At 48.6% G+C, this 19,411-nt stretch overlaps 1 protein-coding gene across 1 annotated transcript in view; it reads right to left on the bottom strand.

Annotated features, from left to right (window-relative positions):
* The window catches only part of LOC147120833 (immunoglobulin superfamily member 3-like), a 30,511-nt gene that overhangs the window by 3,367 nt on the left and 7,733 nt on the right, over positions 1-19,411 (bottom strand). Inside the window, exons 2-4 of the mRNA XM_085979125.1 lie at positions 18,748-19,101; positions 18,434-18,439; positions 5,961-6,302 (exon numbers count right to left, since the gene is read on the bottom strand). Coding sequence (XP_085835251.1) covers positions 5,961-6,302; positions 18,434-18,439; positions 18,748-19,101 — 702 coding nt within the window. The remainder of the gene's footprint in view (positions 1-5,960; positions 6,303-18,433; positions 18,440-18,747; positions 19,102-19,411) is intronic.

Raw genomic sequence — 19,411 nt, 5'->3', positions numbered from 1 at the left:
ACAGACCCACCAGGGGTGGCGGCACAGTGGTATACAGTCGGGAAGGAGTGGCCCTGGGAGTCCTCAACATTGACTCTGGACCCCATGAAGTCTCATGGCTTCAGGTCCAACATGGGCAGGGAAAACTCTTGCTGATTACCACCTACCGCCCTCCCTCAGCTGAGGAATCGGTACTCCTCCATGTTGAACACATCTTGGAAGAAGCACCGAGAGTAGCAAGGGCACAGACTGTACTCTGGGTGGGGGACTTCAATGTCCATCACCAAGAGAGGCTCGGTAGCACCACTACTGACCGAGCTGGCCGAGTCTGAAGGACATAGCTGCCAGTCTAGGCCTGCAACGCAAGGGAAAACTTTCTTGACCACACCAATCTACCTGTCGCAAACGCATCTGTCCATGACAGCATTGGCAGCAGTGACCACCGCACAGTCATTGTGGAGACAAAGACCCGTCTTCACAATGAGGACATCCTCCATCGTGTTGTGTGGTACTATGATCGTGCTGAATGGGATAGATACAGAACAGATCTAGCAGCTCAAAATTGGGCATCAATGAGGTGCTGTGGGCCATCAGCAGCAACAGAATTGTATTCCACCGCAATCTGTAACCTCATGGCCTGGCATATCCCTCACTCTACCATTACCATCAAGCCAGGGGACCAGCCCTGGTTCAATGAGGAGTGTAGAAGAGCATGCCAGGAGCAGCACCAGGCGTACCTAAGAATGAGCTGCCAACCTGGGGAAGCTGCAACACAGAACTAGACGCATGCTAAAAAGTGGAAGCAGCATTCTATAGAAAGGGCTAAGTGATCCTTGACTCCCTTGTAGTTCAAATGTCTGTCAGTCTCCGCCTTGCATATATTCACTGACTCCACCTCCACAGCTCTCTGGGGAAGAGAATTCCAAAGATTCACGACCCTCTGAGAGAAGAAATTCCTCCTCATCTCCGTCTTAAATGGGCGACCCCTTATTCTGAAACTATGCCCCATCCGTTTAAAGCCCCTCCACGCACCATGTACACTCTAACCTATCACGGACTCTACGCAATCATTTAATATCCTGAGGGGAAGTTCTGTATGAACGCTCCCTAATTCTCAAAGGTATTCAAGGGAAAATCCAGAATATTCTCAAAAAGCAAAGAATTGCAGATGCTGGGAATCTGAAACAAAACTAGCTTTTGATAATATCGCTTATGCCATTTAGTGTTATGTTATTCACTTAAGCAATTTACTCTATTTATTTCCTTCTGTCTGTTTTTCCCCTTCTCCCTTCCCTTTGTTCTGTGTGGCCCACACACAAAAACGTCTCCTCTGTTTTCTCCACAAAAATGCTGCTCAGACTTGTCGAGACTTTCCAGTATTTCCTGTTTTTGTTCCACAGTATTGATCCATTCCCACATCTCCACTATTCAACTCTGGCATTTGGCCCTCCACAGACAACATTCCCACTCTCTGTTCCATGAGCACAGCACCACAGCAACCATTGTGTCTGACTGTATATTTCCACTTGTTCACTCCACTGTGTGAAGATTAAACATGTTCCCAGTAAGGAGCTGTTACTGAGACCCTGCCAGTGTTCGCTAACATTGACTTACCGGTTACATTGAGCTGGGTCCCTGCTCCATAGATGTAGCTCCACACACCACAGCTGTAGGCAGCAGTATCACTGAGGGACACATTCACGATGGTCAGGATGTAACTGTTACTGGTGATGTTCCTGGAAGGCTGGAAACGGTCGGGGAAACCCCGGGATCTAGTAATGGTGCCATTCACAAAATGGCTCATCAGCCACTCGCTGTTGTTCCCAGGTCGCTGGTAGTGCCAGTGGACATCAGTGTCACTCACACTGGCATTGTACATGGCACATTGTAACAGGACGGTTTCACCCTCTGGCACCTTGCTGACTGTTGGATACTGAATAAGGACCGGATCAGCCAATGGACCTGTACGTGGGAAATATATGGAGCTCAACACAAAGAAATATAATTCTCCAGCATGCTAAGTTTAACCATTTATAAAATTTGAAATGTTAGAAGAACACCTGATGTTCAACAGCCCAGTTTGCAAACTAAGAGCCCAGAATAAATGGAACTCAACATCAGCAAGAGTGTCAGCCATGGCTCAGTCAGTAGCATGCTTGCCTCTGAGTCAGAAGGTTGTGGGTTCAAGTCCCCACACACTTCAGCACGTATCGAGATACTCCAGTATTGAGGGTGTGCTGCACTGTTGGAGGTGCTATCATTGAAATGAGATGTTGAACCAAGTCTGTCATCTCAGGTGGATGGAAAATATCCCACAGCATTATATGAAGATTAGCAGCAGGGGAGTTCTCCCAGTGTCCAGGCCAACATGTATCCCTAAAACAGATGATCTGGCCATTTATTTAATCGCTGTTTGTGGGATGTTGTGTGATTGCTACATTATAACAGTGACTACACTTCAAATGTACTTCATTGGCTGTAAAGCGCTTTGGGACATTCCAAGGTCATGAGAGGCGCTATATCAATGCAAGTTCTTTCTTTTAGTCTCTATCCCTGTTACCTTCAAAAGTCAATGGAAGGCTGGGACCAGGCACACCCGGGTCCAAGAATAATTTGCAGCCCTCCCATGCACTCCCACCAGAGTTATGGTGGCAGAGTGTCCGAGGGCTGTGAGTGTTTGTGGTCCTATCTTCATAGGGGCAGTGACACATTGGAGAGTGCTCAGAAGAGCAGCGCAAAGGATTTCGGGCCGGTTTACAAGTGTGACGATAGAATTAGCTTCGTTCTCACTGGAGCAAGATATTTCATTGAGAGAGGACATGAACCTGGTTTTTTAAATGCTGAAAATGGACTGGGGCACAGAGGGCATAATTTCAAAGTTTTCAGATGACCCAATACTGGGAAATGTAGTACAGATTGAGGAGGATAGTAGCAGACTCCAGGAGGACTGGTGAAATGGGCAGACACATGGCAGATTAAATTTAATGCAGAGAAGTGTGAAGTGATGCATTTTGGAAGGAAAAATGAGGAGAGGCAAAATAAACAAAATGGTACAATTTTAAAGGGGGTGCAGGAACAGAGAGACCTTGGGGTTCACCTACAAACATCTTCATAGTGACAGGACAAGTTGTTAAAAAAGCACACGGGATGCTGGGCTTTATAAATAGAGGCATAGAGTACAAAAGCAAGGAGGGAGAATTTTTTTGATGTAGCGAGTTGTTGTGATCTGGAATGCGTTGCCTGAAAGGGAGCAGATTCAATAGTAACTTTCAAAAGGGAATTGATTAAATACTTGAAAAGGAAACAATTACAGGGCTCTGGGGAAAGAGCGGGGTGAGTGGGACTAATTGGAGAGCTCTTTCAAAGAGCCGGCACAGGCACGATGGGCCGAATGGCCTCCTCCTGTGCTGTAAGATTCTATAAGAGCATGCATAATACAGGGTAAACTTTATCAAAGTTTGATTCAAACAGAAGGAAGTAGGAGCATGAAAGAGGCCAATGGGACTGCTGAGTGAGAACAGCGTGAATTCTGAGACAATTCTCTCAAAGGACAGCGAGAACCTAAAAAACAGAGTGCGTGGTGTTCGTCTGAATATTATACTAGTTATGGTCATCCCTGCCCTATTTCAACAACTGCACTGGGTACGAGATTAAACTGTTCCTCTGCCCAGTACATCGCAAATCCCATCCAACCAATACTCCCAGTCCAAATTTGAAATTATATTTTTATACAACTTAATCAGGAATCATTATTTCAGGCAAATTTGTGGAAAATGATTGAATCCTGTATGGAATGGAAAGGAGCTACATAAAAACCAGCTGAGGAATTAGATCAGGGGTGGGGTGGGCAGTGGAGGAGATGTGAGCGGCGGTGGGATGAAATGTGCCAGGGGTGGGGATATGTGTGGGTGTGTCTGGCAACTTGGGCCGGTGGACTGGACCGTTGTAAGGTTTGAAGATTTCTGCACAACACTAGAACACAAGAAAAGTCAGTTTTAAAATGATTTTGGGAACATCAGAGAAGAAATCTGTATAAAGGATAAAAGTGTGGTTGGGCCTAACAGAAGATTTCAAAGAGTTAAATTACACATTTTTCCAAGTGTAAGAAAGAAGCGATTTTGGACTGTTTTAAGGAGTTATTGGGCAAAAAGGGATTTAAAATAAAAATCCCAGGAAGATTTGGCTGGTTTAAAAAGACATGTTCAGGCCTGCAAAGGGCTGGGACAAAAGGGGAGATGGGGTGGGCCCCCGAGTTTGGATATTGAACTGTCTAGGAATGTCCAGGGCCACCCCAGTTTTGCATAAGGACAATGAAGCCTGTTTCCCACCGAGAATTCGCAGAGCCAGGTATCAAATAATCAGGACATGTCCCCAGGAAAACAAAGGAAGGAACATTATCCCTACAGGTTACAGCAAACAAACCACAGTCCAAAACCAATTAAAGAGATTGACAAACGTTTTGAATTTTAAACTGGTTTCAAGGCAATCCCGAAACCAGTTAAAGGCCAATTAAGTTTAGGTGAGCCATCCCCTAAACTCGTTAAGTTTGGATGGGCCATCCCCGGAGCTCGTTAAAGTTTTAAAACACGTTAAAAATAACGAGCCCGCCAAATTTAACAAAGAAACCTGAGATTTGGTGGTCAGATAAGCCAGGCCCCAAATTAGTATAATTGAGGCCTGCCTTTTCAGTTCAGACAGCAACAGAGGACAGTACAGACAGTGGAGACAGTTCGTCAGCTCAGAGGACAGCCAGTTCGAGTTCAAGTTCAGCCAAACAGCTCAAGAGAGGGATCATCATGGGAGACTTGAAGGAAGAAAGAAGAAACCGAGATCGCGTCAACCAAAGGCCTACAGAAACTAACAACCGCCAACATTACCACCAACCAGGTAATATTGGGCCACCGCGACCAACAAGAAATCAACTGCTGAAAACCTCACGAACCAAAGACTTGTTTCCACTCTACAGGCTAGTCTGACTTACCCCGGGTAAGATTTGGACACAAACGTCCCTAAAACTAGCCCTAACCAAAGAAAATTGGGTACTTACCCGATAAGATCCAACAGAGCGACTAACCGCATCTGCGGACAAACCCAAACTGAAGACCCAATGCAGGTGCAGTCTTCTACTACGTCCGAGGTATGGCAGGCCCCAACTGCCACAACTAAAGAGAACCCCGAAATCGTGAACCTCTACAACTGTCAAGAAAGTCGTTTTGGTGAGCATTTCCTGGTCCTCTGGATTCCAGCCTAGCTAGTGTAGTGGGGTTGGGAGGGAAAGGGATTTTGTGTATTGTAATTCTCCCTCGCTTATTCCGAGAGTTCCCCACCCTTTTAAAGTATAAGTTTTATTGTATTGTGTATTTTCCTGTCTCAAAATAAAGATCTGAATTCTTTTGACTAACCCAGGTGTCTGTTGCAAGTTTATTACAACCCCCAAATAAGTCCAAAGTCTAGAACAAAAGGGAGTGGGAGTGATTCGAACCGCTCAAAGGAGTCAGAAGTGAAGCTGACAAACAACCCACACACCACCCCTTACATCGTCACAAGGAGAAAATAGGCACAGAAAAGTGTGAGACATTATTGACAAAATATCTACTGCTGAGTTGTACTGCAACGGTTTTAACGTTTAGAAATGTTGAATTTTTAAAAGAATTAAATCGCCTTTGAGTTCCTGGTTCCTGTCAGTATAACTGAAATCACTTTTTAGGCTAATCACAGTATTTACATCAAATTTGGGAAGCTTATCAGTTCTACTCAGAAGTGAAGTGTGTATATAAGAGGGGTTCCACAATGCCATGGTCCCAGTGAGGAGCCACAGTCCCATGGAATGTGAGTCAGAGATCGGCCCACAACATCGCAGCCCCAATTCTCCAGTCCATGCTCCCAGTGTGTGTACCTTTCTACTGGGAGTGTAAAGTTGCAGAATTACCCCCTATGTGGTGACGCTATTGTGAATAAAACTAAATGGAACTTCTACTTACTGGATACATTGAGCTGAGTTCCGTTCCCGCTGATATCTCCCCGCACTTTACAGTAATAGGCGGCAGTGTCACTGGGCTGCACGTTTGTGATTGTCAGAATGAAGCTGTTATTGGAGGTGTCTCTGGAAGGCTGGAGACGGTCAGTGGAACCTGGGCTCCCTCGTGTGCTGCCACTTGCCTCATGTGTCAAAACACGCTCCATATCTTGGCCTGGTAGTTGCCGGCGGTACCAGTGGACATCGGTGTCGTTCACTCTGGCGTTCCGCATGGTGCACTGTAACCGCGCCGAGTGACCCTCTGTGACACGTTCCAGGCTCGGAGACTGGAGAAGGACTGGGACAACTGCACATTTAAGGGAAAAATATCAATAACTTAAAAACCGATCTGAACGTTGATAAATGTCTGAAGTCTTTCAATGAAAAATGCAGCCAGCTCAACTTAGCTTCAGTAAACTCTAAACAAATTATCATTATATGGCCTGCTATGAATAGCTCAGTCCACCCGGCAAAGTCCTCCTCACCAACATCTGGGGACTTGTGCCAAAATTGGGAGAGCTGTCCCACAGACTAGTCAAGCAACAGCCTGACATAGTCATACCCACAGAATCATACCTTTCACCCAATGTCCCAAACTCCTCCATCACCATCCCTGGGTATGGCCAGACCCACCAGCAGGCCAGACCCACCAGGGGTGGCAGCACAGTGGTATACAGTCGGGAAGGAGTGGCCCTGGGAGTCCTCAACATTGACTCTGGACCTCATGAAGTCTCATGGCTTCAGGTCAAGCATAGGCAAGGAAACCTCCTGCTGATTACCACCTACCGCCCTCCCTCAGCTGACGAATCAGTACTCCTCCATGTTGAACACCACTTGGAAGAAGCACCGAGAGTAACAAAGGCACAGACTGTACTCTGGGTGGGGGGGCTTCAATGTCCATCACCAAGAGAGGCTCGGTAGCACCACTACTGACCGAGCTGGCCGAGTCTGATGGACATTGCTGCCAGTCCGGGCCTGCAACACGAGGGAAAAAACTACTTGACCTCGTCCTCACCAATCTACCTGTCGCAAATGCATCTGTCCATGACAGCATTGGCAGCAGTGACCACCGCACAGTCATTGTGGAGACGAAGTCCCGTCTTTACACAGAGGACATCCTCCATCGTGTTGTGTGGCACTACCACCGTGCTAAATGGGATAGATTCAGAACAGATCTAGCAGCTCAAAACTATGCATCCATGAGGCGCTGTGGGCCATTAGCAGCAGCAGAATTGTATTCCACCACAATCTGTAACTTCAAGGCCTGGCATATTCCTCACTTTACCTTTACCATCAAGCTAGGGGGCCAACCCTGGTTCAACAAGGAGTGTAGACGAGCATGCCAGGAGTAGCACCAGGCATATCTAAAAATGAGCTGCCAACCTGGAGAAGCTGCAACACAGGACTGGACGCATCCTAAAAAGCGGAAGCAGCATTCTATAGACAGAGCTAAGCGATCCCACAATCAATGGATTGGAACAAAGCTCTGCAGTCCTGTCACATCCAGTCGTGAATTGTGGTGGACCATTAAGCAACTAACGGGAGGAGAAGGCTCCATGAATAGCCCATCCTCAATGATGGTGGAGTCCAGCACATGAGTGCAAAACACAAGGCTGAAGCGTTTGCAACCATCTTTAGCCAGATGTGCCGAGTGGATGATCCATACTTGTCTACTCCTGAGCTCCCCACCATCACAGAAGACAGTCTTCAGCCAATTCGATTCACTCCACGTGATATCAAGAAACAGCTGAGCGCACTGGATACAGCAAAGTCTATCGGCCCCGACAACATCCCGGCTATAGTGCTGATGACTTGTGCTCCAGAACTAGCCATGCCTCTAGCCACGCCTCTAGCCATTATAGCTACAACACTGGCATCTATCCGACAATGTGGAAAACTGCCCAGGTATGTCCTGTCCACATAAAGGACAAATCCAATCCAACCAATTACCGCCCCATCAGTCTACTCTCAATCATCAGCAAAATGTTGGAAGGTGTCATTGACAGTGCTATCAAGCGGCACTTACGCACCAATAACCTGCTCACTGATGCCCAGTTTGGGTTCCGCCAAGACCACTCGGCTCCTGACCTCATTACAGCCTTGGTCCAAACATGGACAAAGGAGCTGAATTCCAGAGGTGAGGTGAGAGTGACTGCCCTTGACATCAAGGCAGTATTTTACCGATTGTGGCATCAAGTAGCCCTAGCAAAACTGAAGTCAACGAGAATCGGGGGGATAATTTTCCACTGGCTGGAGTCATACCTAGCACAAAGGAAGGTGGTTGTGATGGTTGCAGGTCAATCATCACAGCCCCAGGACATCACTACATGTGTTCCTCAGGGCAGTGTTCTAGGCTCAACCATCCTCAGCTGCTTCATCAATGACCTTCCCTCCAACGTAAGGTCAGAAATGGCGATGTTCGCGGTTGACTGCACAGTGTTCAGCATCATTCACAACTCCTCAGATAATGAAGCAGTCCATGTCCGCATGCAACAAGACCTGGATGACAATCAGGCTTGGGCTGATAAGTGGCAGGTAACATTAGCGCCACAGAAGTGCCTGGCAATGACTATCTCCAACAAGCGAGAGCCTAACCACCGCCGCTTGACATTCAACGGCATTACCATCGCCGAATCTCCCACTATCAACAACCTGGGGGTCACCATTAACCAGAAACTTAACTGGACCAGCCACATAAATACTGTGGCAACAAGAGCAGGTCAGAGGCTAGACATTCTGTGGCGAGTGTCTCACCTCCTGACTCCCCAAAGCCCTTCCACCATCTACAAGTCACAAGAAGCACGGTGGCATAGTGGTTAGCACTGTTGCCTCACAGCGCCAGGGACCCGGGTTCGAATCCGGCCTCGGGTGACTGTCTGTGTGGAGTTTGCACATTCTCCCCGTGTTTGTGTGGGTTTCCTCCGGGTGCTCCGGTTTCCTCCCACAGTCCAAAGATGTGCGGGTTAGGTTGATTGGCTATGATAAATTGACCCTTAGTGTTAGGGGGGGATTAAATACGTGGGGTTACGGGGATAGGGTGGGATATGTGTTGATGTAGGGGTTACGGGGATCGGGTGGGATATGTGTCGGTGCAGGCTTAATGGGCCGAAATGGCCTCTATCTGCACTGTTGTGATTCTGTGATAAGGAGTGCGATGGACATTGTTGCTGTCAAGCTGTGAATCTCCTCTGTAACCACACGGCTCAGTGTGAAGATTCCATTGGGCCTTGCCAGTGGCTCCCGTGGATTTGGAGGAGGAAGAGGAGTTTGGGGAGGGGGCTGAATGAGTGATGAACTTGTACCTCAGGAGTCTGGAATTGGCCTTGGCACACCTAGTTGCCCATGTCCGTGGAGACCTACATTTGCCACTTCGGCTACACATGAAAGCCTGTGGCACAGTTACGCCTTTTATATTCTTGGGTCTCTGACTCTGGATCCATCAGCTTCTGAAGGTTTCGGATTCATAGACGAATCCCCTCGGCCCCAGCAGCATCTTCAATGGCTCTGATATACATAGAAGTTACAACACGTGTCTCCTGCCCTATTATATCCTTATGCGGCTCGGTGTCAAATGTTGTCTGATAATCGCTCCTGTGAAGCGCCTTGGGATGTTTTACGCAATAATAAATACAAGTTGTTGTAGTTTGGGGAGGACAAAGTCAAATCAGTAATTCCCTGATGTTGGTGCTCTCACCACCTGCCACAAGCCCAGTCTGCCTGCAATGTCCCTCAGGACTCGGCCGGCTCGGTCAGTGGTGGTGCTACCGAGCCTGGAGATGGACATTGAAGCTGCCTCGCCAGAGTACATTCTGTGCCCTTTCGACCCTCAGTCCTTTCCCCAAGTGGTGATTATAGGAAATGTGCACTTGTCTTTCCAAGTGGAACCTGGCATTGGACACAAGGAAACAACTTCTTTTGCAGAGGTTTTTTTAAGAAGGCAAATGTCCAGCTGGGCTTTACACTGCTCTGTATATTTAAGGGTAATTTTACGAGACCAACCCTCTGTGGGGAATCTCGCTGTCAGACGGTCAGGAAATCATGGGCGGTATCTGCTGAATTTTCAATATATTTTCCCAGTGGGCGAGGATTACACAATCACTCCTATACAGTCTCATTCTTGCTTTACATTGATGTGTCTGTTTAAATCATGCATTTTTAGTTTACAGACTTCAGGCTTCCTACCAGGTTGGCCATGTTCTCTCTCTGGGTCACCCCCTCCCAGGCCCGTTACATTCTGTGTGTATTGGGCAAATTCCAGGCCCATGGAAGAGACTCTCACGGTGCTACATTATTAAATTGTTTGCTGGGTTTCAACTCCAAAATGAGACGTTCTTCTTTGCCACCCAGTCACTATGAACATAAGAACATAAGAAATAGGAGCAGGAGTAGGCCAATCAGCCCCTCGAGCCTGCTCCACCATTCAATAAGATCATGGCTGATCTGATCCTAACCTCAAATCTTCTATCACTCTGTATCCACCCGAACCCATGTGATCTCCTGGGAGAGGCGAAAAACCAGATAAAGACCCAATGGCCAATTTGGGAGAAAAAAATCTGGGAAATTCCTCTCCGACCCATCTAGGCGATCGAAATTCTTCCAGGAGATCACTCTGTCCCTATATTTTCTACAGTACTTACCTTCTGTAAATGAAAGCCGATTGCACATTCCTAAACTACATTAGCAAGCTTAAGAATGATTCATTGTAACTTGGAAACTGTCACGGGATCATTTGTTTGCATTGATCATAAAATCATAGAAATTTATGGCACAGAAGGAGGCCTATTGTGTCTGTGTTGGCTGAAAAAGTGCTATCCAGCCACACCCACACTTCCGCCTCCACACACAGGTTACCTTTTTGGTCTCTAATAAGCCCTGCTCTTTCCTTAGTTATCCTCTTGCTCTTTATGTATTTATAAAACATCTTTGGGTTTTCCTTGATATAACTTGCCAATATTTTTCATGTCCTCTCTTTGCTTTCCTAATTTCCTTTTTAATTTCACTCCTGCACTTTCTAAACTCTTCTAGACTTTCTGCAATATTTAGCTCTCGGTGTCTGACATAAGCTTTCCTTTTTTGCCTTATCCTACCCTTTATGCCCCTTGACATTGAGGGGGCTCTAGATTTGGGAGTCCCTCCCCTTTTCTTTGAGTGATCATATTTTCTCTGACCCCTCACTATCTTCTCCTTGAATGCCTCCCCCTGCTCTGACACTGATTTACTTTCAAGTAGCTGTTTCCAGTTCACTTTTGCTAAATCACATCAGCTTAGTAAAATTGGCCTTCCTCCAATTGAGAACTTTTACTCCTGGTCTATCTTTGTCCTTTTCCAATTGATGCGCTATTAATTACTCATAAAAGACTGAGAGTTAGAAGAGTAACTAAAGGCTTTTATTAACAAAAGAATGGAGGTCTGCCTCGAGTGGTCGACCGGTCCAGGATACAAAGGGCTGGGGAGCAGTCACCTTTATACAAGGACCTGTGGGAGGAGTCAGCCGAGGCATGTCCAGGCATGTACACAGTGGAATACAAACAGGACAAACAGGAATACAAACAGTGGTTTACCACATTCACCCCTTGTTTAAAATTGAGTCCGGCGGGGTGAAGTGTATTAAAAGTTAGTGTATTGGAGTCTCTCCGGAGGTCTTGTCTGCCGCTGTGATCGGCGTGGCGACGGCAGGGGTAGTGAAGCTTCCGGCGTCGAGTCCAGCGTAGGCTGTGGCACAGGCGTGTCGTCCTCGTAGATGTCGAGCGGGTCGCGGGGCCCAGGCCTGCCGTCTGCTGGGGCTGGATATCGGATCGTGGGGGGGGGTGGTAGTGGGTAGTGGGTTACTGCGGCCCCCGAGGGTGCAAGGTCTCTTATGGAGACTGTGTCCTCCCGCCCGTCCGGGTATGCGATGTAAGCATACTGGGGGTTGGCGTGGAGGAGGTCGACCCTCTCGACCAGGGGGTCCGTTTTATGGGTCCTCACGTGTCTTCTCAGTAGGACCGGCCCTGGGGACGTCAGCCATGGCGGTAGCGATGTCCCCGATGTGGACTTCCTTGGGAAGACAAACATTTTCTCATGAGGGGTGGCGTTAGTGGCAGTGCAGAGCAGTGGCCGAATAGAGTGGAGCGCATCGGGGAGCACATCCTGCCAGCGGGAGGTTGGAAGGCCCCTAGACTTTAAGGCTAGCAGGACGGCCTTCCAAACTGTCGCATTTTCTCTTTCCACCTGTCCATTCCCCCGGGGGTTGTAACTGGTGGTCCTGCTTGTGGCAATACCCCTAGTTAGCAGGTACTGACGGAGTTCGTCGCTCATAAACGATGAGCCCCGGTCGCTATGGATATAGCTGGGGAAGCCGAACAGGGTGAAGAGGTTGTTCAGACATTTAATGACCGTGGCACTGGTCATGTCCGGGCAGGGGAAGGCGAATGGGAAATGGGAGTACTCATCAATAATATTGAGGAAGTACACATTGCGGTCAGAGGAGGGGAGAGGCCCTTTAAAATCAACGCTCAGGCGCTCGAAGGGGCGAGTGGCTTTTATCAGGTGGGCCCTGTCTGGTCTATAAAAGTGCGGTTTGCACTCAGCGCAGACTTGGCAGTTCCTGGTCATGGTCCTGACCTCCTCAATAGAGTAAGGCAGGTTGCGGGCCTTGATGAGGTGGAAGAACCTGGTGACTCCCGGGTGGCAGAGGTCATTGTGGAGGGCCCGCAGTCTATCGATCTGCGCGCTGGCGCAGGTGCCACGCGATAGCGCATCCGGGGGTTCATTTAGCTTCCCGGGCCGGTACAAGATCTCGTAGTTGTAGGTGGAAAGTTCGATTCTCCACCTCAAGATCTTGTCATTTTTGATTTTGCCCCTCTGCTTGTTGTTAAACATAAAAGCAACTGAACGCTGGTCAGTGAGCAGGGTAAATCGTTTTCCGGCCAGGTAGTGCCTCCAATGACGCACAGCCTCCACAATCGCCTGGGCCTCCTTCTCAACAGCGGAGTGTCTGGTCTCCGGGCCTTGGAGGGTTCGTGAAAAGAAGGCCACGGGTTTCCCCGCCTGATTGAGGGTAGCGGCCAGGGCAAAGTCGGACGCGTCGCTTTCCACCTGGAAGGGGATGGATTCGTCCACTGCATGCATGGTGGCTTTGGCAATGTCCTCCTTGATACAGTGGAAGGCTAAGCGGGCCTCTGCCGTCAAGGGAAAAGAGGTGGACTTGATCAGCGGACGGGCCTTGTCCGCATAGTAGGGGACTCACTGGGCGTAATAGGAGAAAAACCCTAGGCACCTCTTCAGGGCCTTGAGGCAGTGGGGCAGTGGGAGTTCCATAAGGGGACGCATCCGGTCGGGGTCGGGGCCGATGACTCCGTGTTCCACAACACAGCCAAGGATGGCGAGGCGGTTTGTGCAGAATATGCACTTCTCCTTGTTATATGCCAGGTTTAGGAGTTGGGCGGTGCGGAGGAATTTTTCGAGGTTTGCGTCATGGTCCCGCAAGTCACGGCCGCAGATGGTCACATTGTCCAGATATGGGAAAGTGGCCTGCAACGCATTTTGATCTACCATCCGGTCCATCTCCCTTTGGAAGACGGGGACCCCGTTGGTGACGCCAAAGGGAACCCTAAGGAAGTGATGGAGACGGCCGTTTGCCTCAAAGGCAGTGTACTGGCGGTCCTCAGGGCGGATGGGGAGCTGGTGGTACGCTGATTTCAGGTCAATGGTCGAGAAGACGCGGTACTGCGCGATCTGGTTGACCATATCAGCTATACGGGGGAGTGGGTAGGCGTCCAGCAGGGTGTAGCGATTTATTGTCTGGCTGTAGTCGATGACCAGGCGCTGCTTCTCGCCGGTCTTAACGACCACAACCTGGGCTCGCCAGGGGCTGGTGCTGCCCTCAATAATCCCTTCTTTCAGGAGCCGCTCCACTTCGGTTTTAATGAAAACCCTGTCCCCGGCACTGTATCGCCTGCTCTTTGTGGCGATGGGCTTACAGTCGGGGGTGAGGTTAGCAAACAGTGGTGGGGGGGTGACTCTGAGTGTGGAGAGGTTGCACCTGGTGCGCGGTGGGCAATTTGGAAGCTGCTGGCTGCGGACTGTGAGTGGGGGTAGGGGTCCACCGTACGCCATCGTAACACTTTTAAGGTGGCACTGAAAATCTAACCCCAGCAGGACGGCAGCGTAGAGGTCAGGCAGGACCAGAAGTTTAAAATGATCGTACACGGTCCCGTCTACTACGAGTGTCACCACGCAGTAGCCGCCGATGTCCGCCGACTGGGACTCGGAGGCCATAGAAATCCGCTGTTGCGCAGGCAGGACTGGTAGAGAGCAACGCCGCACCGTGTCGGGGTGGATGAAGCTCTCTGTGCTCCCAGAGTCAAAAAGGCAGATTGTATCGTGACCATTTACCTTAATGTCCATTGTGGAACTGGCCAGTTGGTGCAGTCTCGCTTGGTCCAGTGTAACGGATGCCAGCGTAGGGGTCGGTGTGTCGCTGCGGGTATCTGATGAGGCGGTGTCGGGGGCCTGCTGCGTCCCGGCTGTCGTCCAAGATGGCGGCGTCCATGATCCCCATGTGGCTGGAGGCGTCCAAAATGGCTGCTGTACCGGTGATTCGCACATGGCCGGGGAGGTCCAAGATGGCGGCCCGCATGGCCCACACGCGGCGCTGCTGGGGTTCGGGGTGGCTTTGGCCCTGCAGACACTAGCGTAGTGTCCCTTCTTCCCGCAGCCCGAGCAGATCGCGTTTTTCGCCGGGCAGCGCGCTCTGGGGTGTTTTGCCTGGCCACAGAAGTAGCATTTCTGGCCTTGGGGCACTGCTGTCTGGCCTTGGGACACTGCTGCGGTAGTTGGGCCGTTATTGGGGTGTGGCTGGGGTGGCACGGCGCTATGAGGCGGTCCTACCGTGTCCCAGGCTGTCATTCCCCGCGGCGTCCACGGTGCAGAGGAGTAGGCATCCATGCCCTGGTAGGCTGCATCCAACGATAGTGCGAGTTCAGAGGCCTTGTTGAGGTCGAGGTTACTCTGCTCCAACAGTCGCTGTCGGGTGTAATTGGATCTGTGGCCCGCTACAAAAGCGTCCCGGATAAGTTCCTCTGTGTACACGGCGGCCTTTACATCCTTACACCCACAGGCCTGGCCAAGCACAGACAGTGCCTGAAGGTATTCCACGGTCGATTCCCCAGGTTGTTGTTTACGACTCCCCAGAAGGTGCCTGGCGTACACTTCGTTCACTGGGCGCGTATACTGGTCCTTGAGGAGCTTGGTAGCATCCGCGTACGAGGTCGCGTCTTGGATGACCGAGTACACTCGGTGGTTCACTTTGGAGGTCAGGACATCCAGTTTGTCCTCTTCCGATTTGATTGCTTCGGAGGCGGTCAGGAATTTTTCGAAACACTTAAGCCAGTGAGTAAACTTGGTGGATGAGTCCGCCTCCCGATGATCTAAGTCCAGGCATGCTGGTGTGAGGATCTTCTCCATTATAAAAATGTTGTTAATAAAATTGATGCGCTATTAATTACTCATAAAAGACTGAGAGTTAGAAGAGTAACTAAAGGCTTTTATTAACAAAAGAATGGAGGTCTGCCTCGAGTGGTCGACCGGTCCAGGATACAAAGGGCTGGGGAGCAGTCACCTTTATACTAGGACCTGTGGGAGGAGTCAGCCGAGGCATGTCCAGGCATGTACACAGTGGAATACAAACAGGACAAACAGGAATACAAACAGTGGTTTACCACACATGCTAAATCTAACTGAATTATGATCACTACCACCGAAATGCTCTCTGATACCCTTTCCACCTGCCCAGCTTCATTCCCTAAAACTAAGTCCAGAACTGCCCCTCACTTGTTGGACTTGCTACGTACTGGCTAAAACAGTTCTCCTGAATGCATTTTAAAAATTCTGTGCCCTCTATACATTTTACACTGATTTGATCCTAGTTAATATTAGGGTCATTGAAATCCCCTACTATTACTGCCCTATTGTTTTTGCACTTCTCAGAAATGTGCCGACATATTTGCTCTTCTATCTCCCTCTGACTATTTGAGGGTCTGTAGTCCACTCCCAGCAGTGTAATTGCCCGTTTTGTTCTGCAGTTCAACCCATAGGGCCCCACTTGATGATCTTTCTAACATATCATCCCCCCTCACAGCTGTAATTGTTTCTTTAACCAATATTGCGACCCCCTCCTTTATTATCCCCCTCTCTAGATCGTCTAAAAATCCTGCAACCAGGAATGTTGAGCTGCCATTCCTGCCCTTATTTCTGCCATGTCTCACTATGATCTCATAATCCCACGTGTCTATCTGTGCCCTCAGCTCATCTGCCTTATTCCCTAGACTCCTTGCATTGAAGTATATACCATTATTAAGCACTGCCAAACCCCTTTGTTGTCTATTTTCTAGCCTTTTTTTCCTCTGCCTTCCAAACTCACTCACTAATTTACTGCCTTCCATTTCCAGCTTTGCATCTCTCTCCCTTCTGGGTCTACATTCAAATTCCCATCCCCCTGCCAAGCTAGTTTAAACCCTCCCCAACAGCACTAGCAAACCTCTCCACGAGGATATTGATTCCGGCACTGTTGAGGTGTATCCCGTCTGGCTTGTACAGGTCCCACCTCCCCCAGAAACAGTCCCAATGCCTCCCTCCTGCACCAACTCTCCAACCATGCATTCATCTGCTTTATCCTCCTGTTTTTTTACTCACTACACATGGCACTGGGGGTAATCCGGAGATTACTACCTTTGAGGTCCTGCTTTTTAATCTCTCTCCTAGCTCCCTAAAATCTGCCTGCAGGACCTCATCACTCTTCCTACCTATGTCCTTGGTACTGATATGGACCGCGATCTCTGGCTGTTCACCCTCCCCCCTCAAAATGTCCGCAGCCATTCAGGGACATCCTTGATCCTGGCACCAGGGAGGCAGCATACCATCCTGGAGTCACGTCTATGGCCGCAGAAACTCCTGTCTGTTCCCCTAACTATCGAATCCCCTACCACTATTGCTTTATTGCTTTTCTCAGCTTCCTCCTTCCCCCACCCCCCCCACCCACCCCATGTACAGCTGGTCCACCCATGGTACCGTGATGAGTGCAGATTTGATCTCTGATAGATGCAATTTGTTTATTTATATATATATATATGTAAGAAGTCACACAACACCAGGTTATAGTCCAACAGTTTTATTTGAAATCACAAGCTTTCGGAGCGCTGCTCCTTCATCAGGTGAAGTGGAGAGATGCATAAAGACACAGCTTATATCATCAGAGAATAAAACCAGATGATTACAGGTAATCTTTCTAACTGCCATTTATCACACCTCGGCAGAGAGATAATCACAGCAATCAAAGGTGTGAATGGTGTCCAAACAGGTTAGTCAGGAAAACATTACATCAAAGAACAATGAGGTGGGGTCACAAGGGGTCAAATGTTGCAGATGCTGAGGTCTGTATGAAAAACAAAAAACAGTCAAAAAAACATTTTTTTTTGCTGGAAATCACAGCAGGTCCGGCCGCAACTGTATAGAGAGAACAAGCCAATGACAACTCGATTCTGGGTGACCCTACGTCAGGTGGGGTTACATGTAGCATGACATGAACCCAAGATCTCGGTTGAGGCCGTCCTCATGAGTGCGGAACTTGGCTATCAGTTTCTGCTCTATGATTTTGCGTTGTCGTGTGTCTCGAAGGCCGCCTTGGAGAATGCTTACCCGAAGATCGGAGGCTGAATGTCCTTGACTGCTGAAGCGTTCCCCGACTGGGAGGGAACACTCCTGCCTGGCGATTGTTGAACGGACACCGCGCAACAATTGCCAGGCAGGAGTGTTCCCTCCCAGTCGGGGAACACTTCAGCAGTCAAGGACATTCAGCCTCCGATCTTTGGGTAAGCATTCTCCAAGGCGGCCTTCGAGGCACACGACAACGCAAAATCATAGAGCAGAAACTGATAGCCAAGTTCCGCACTCATGAGGATGGCCTCAACCGGGATCTTGGGTTCATGTCACGGTACATGTAACCCCACTTGACATAGGGTCACCCAGACTCGAGTCGTCATTGGCTTGTTCTCTCTACACAGATGGGGCCGGACCTGCTGTGATTTCCAGCAAAAGAAAATGTTTTTTTTTCTCTTTATTGTTTTTCATACAGACCCCAGCATCTGCAACATTTGACCCCTTGTGACCCCACCTCATTGTTCTTTGATGTAATGTTTTCCTGATTAACCTGTTTGGACACCATTAACACATTTGATTGCTGTGATTATCTCTCTGCTGAGGTGTGATAAATGGCAGTTAGAAAGATTACCTGTAATCATCTGGCAGTGCTCTCTGACTATATAAGCTGTGTCTTTATGAATCTCTCCACTTCACCTGATGAAGGAGCAGCGCTCCGAAAGCTTGTGATTTCAAATAAAACTGTTGGACTATAACCTGGTGTTGTGTGACTTCTTACATTCATCCACCCCATTCCAACACCGGCATCTCCACACCATATATATATATATGTATATATACCTCCCAGGTAGGTCTCCGCTACACCTACTAAGCTGCACTTTTCCTTCAGCATGTATTTCACCATTGAATTCTGAGAGAGATGTTGTCCCACCATGTGCACATACTCATTTGTTCCATTAACAACAAATTGAGTTGGGACCAGGTTTCATCCTCCATTCTGTAGTTAAAACTCAGTGTTGTTACTGTAAAAGGAACAGTTTGTATAACATTTAAACAAGATGCTGGTAGAATAACATTATTAGGTATAATGTCAATATAATGTAGAAAGTACTTACTGGTTACATTCAGCCGGGTTCCATTTCCATAGACTGTTCCCCAAATGCCACAGATATAAACAGCGGAGTCATTGCGCTCCAGGTCTCTGATGGTCAGAGTGTAGCTGTTACTGGCAACATCTCTGGAAAGCTGAAACCGCTCAGAGAAGCCGGGTGACCGGTAAACACTGTCATCTACCTCCAGAGTTAATATTTTCAGATTCCTATTTTGAGAGAGGTACCAATGTACATCATATTTGTCCACACGGTAATCCACATTGCTGCTCTCCAAGGCACACCGAAACTGCACTGTTTGACCCTCGTAAGCCTTCACAACCCCTGGAGACTGGATAAGAACCGCACTTGCCTTTAGACCTGTGAATAGTAAATAACTGAAGATCAGAACAGATCAGGACCCACAAGATATAATAAATTGAAATGGAAGCTTTTATATATATGTGAAGAGAAAAAGATTGGTGAAGTCAAGCGTAGGCCCCTTGCAGTCAGAAGCAGGGGAATTTATAATGGGGAACAAAGAAATGGCAGACCAATTAAATACATACTTTGGTTCTGTCTTCACAAAGGAGGACACAAGTAACCTCCCAGAGGTGTTGGGGAACATAGGGTCTAATGAGAGGGAGGAATTGAATGAAATCAGTATTTGTAGGGAAATGGTGTTAAGGAA

This window comes from Somniosus microcephalus, chromosome 3 (assembly GCF_052327205.1).
Source record: "Somniosus microcephalus isolate GS21.2 chromosome 3, FLI_Smic_1.0, whole genome shotgun sequence".
Lineage (NCBI taxonomy): Eukaryota > Metazoa > Chordata > Chondrichthyes > Squaliformes > Somniosidae > Somniosus > Somniosus microcephalus.
This window is presented reverse-complemented; position numbering and strand designations above follow the sequence as displayed.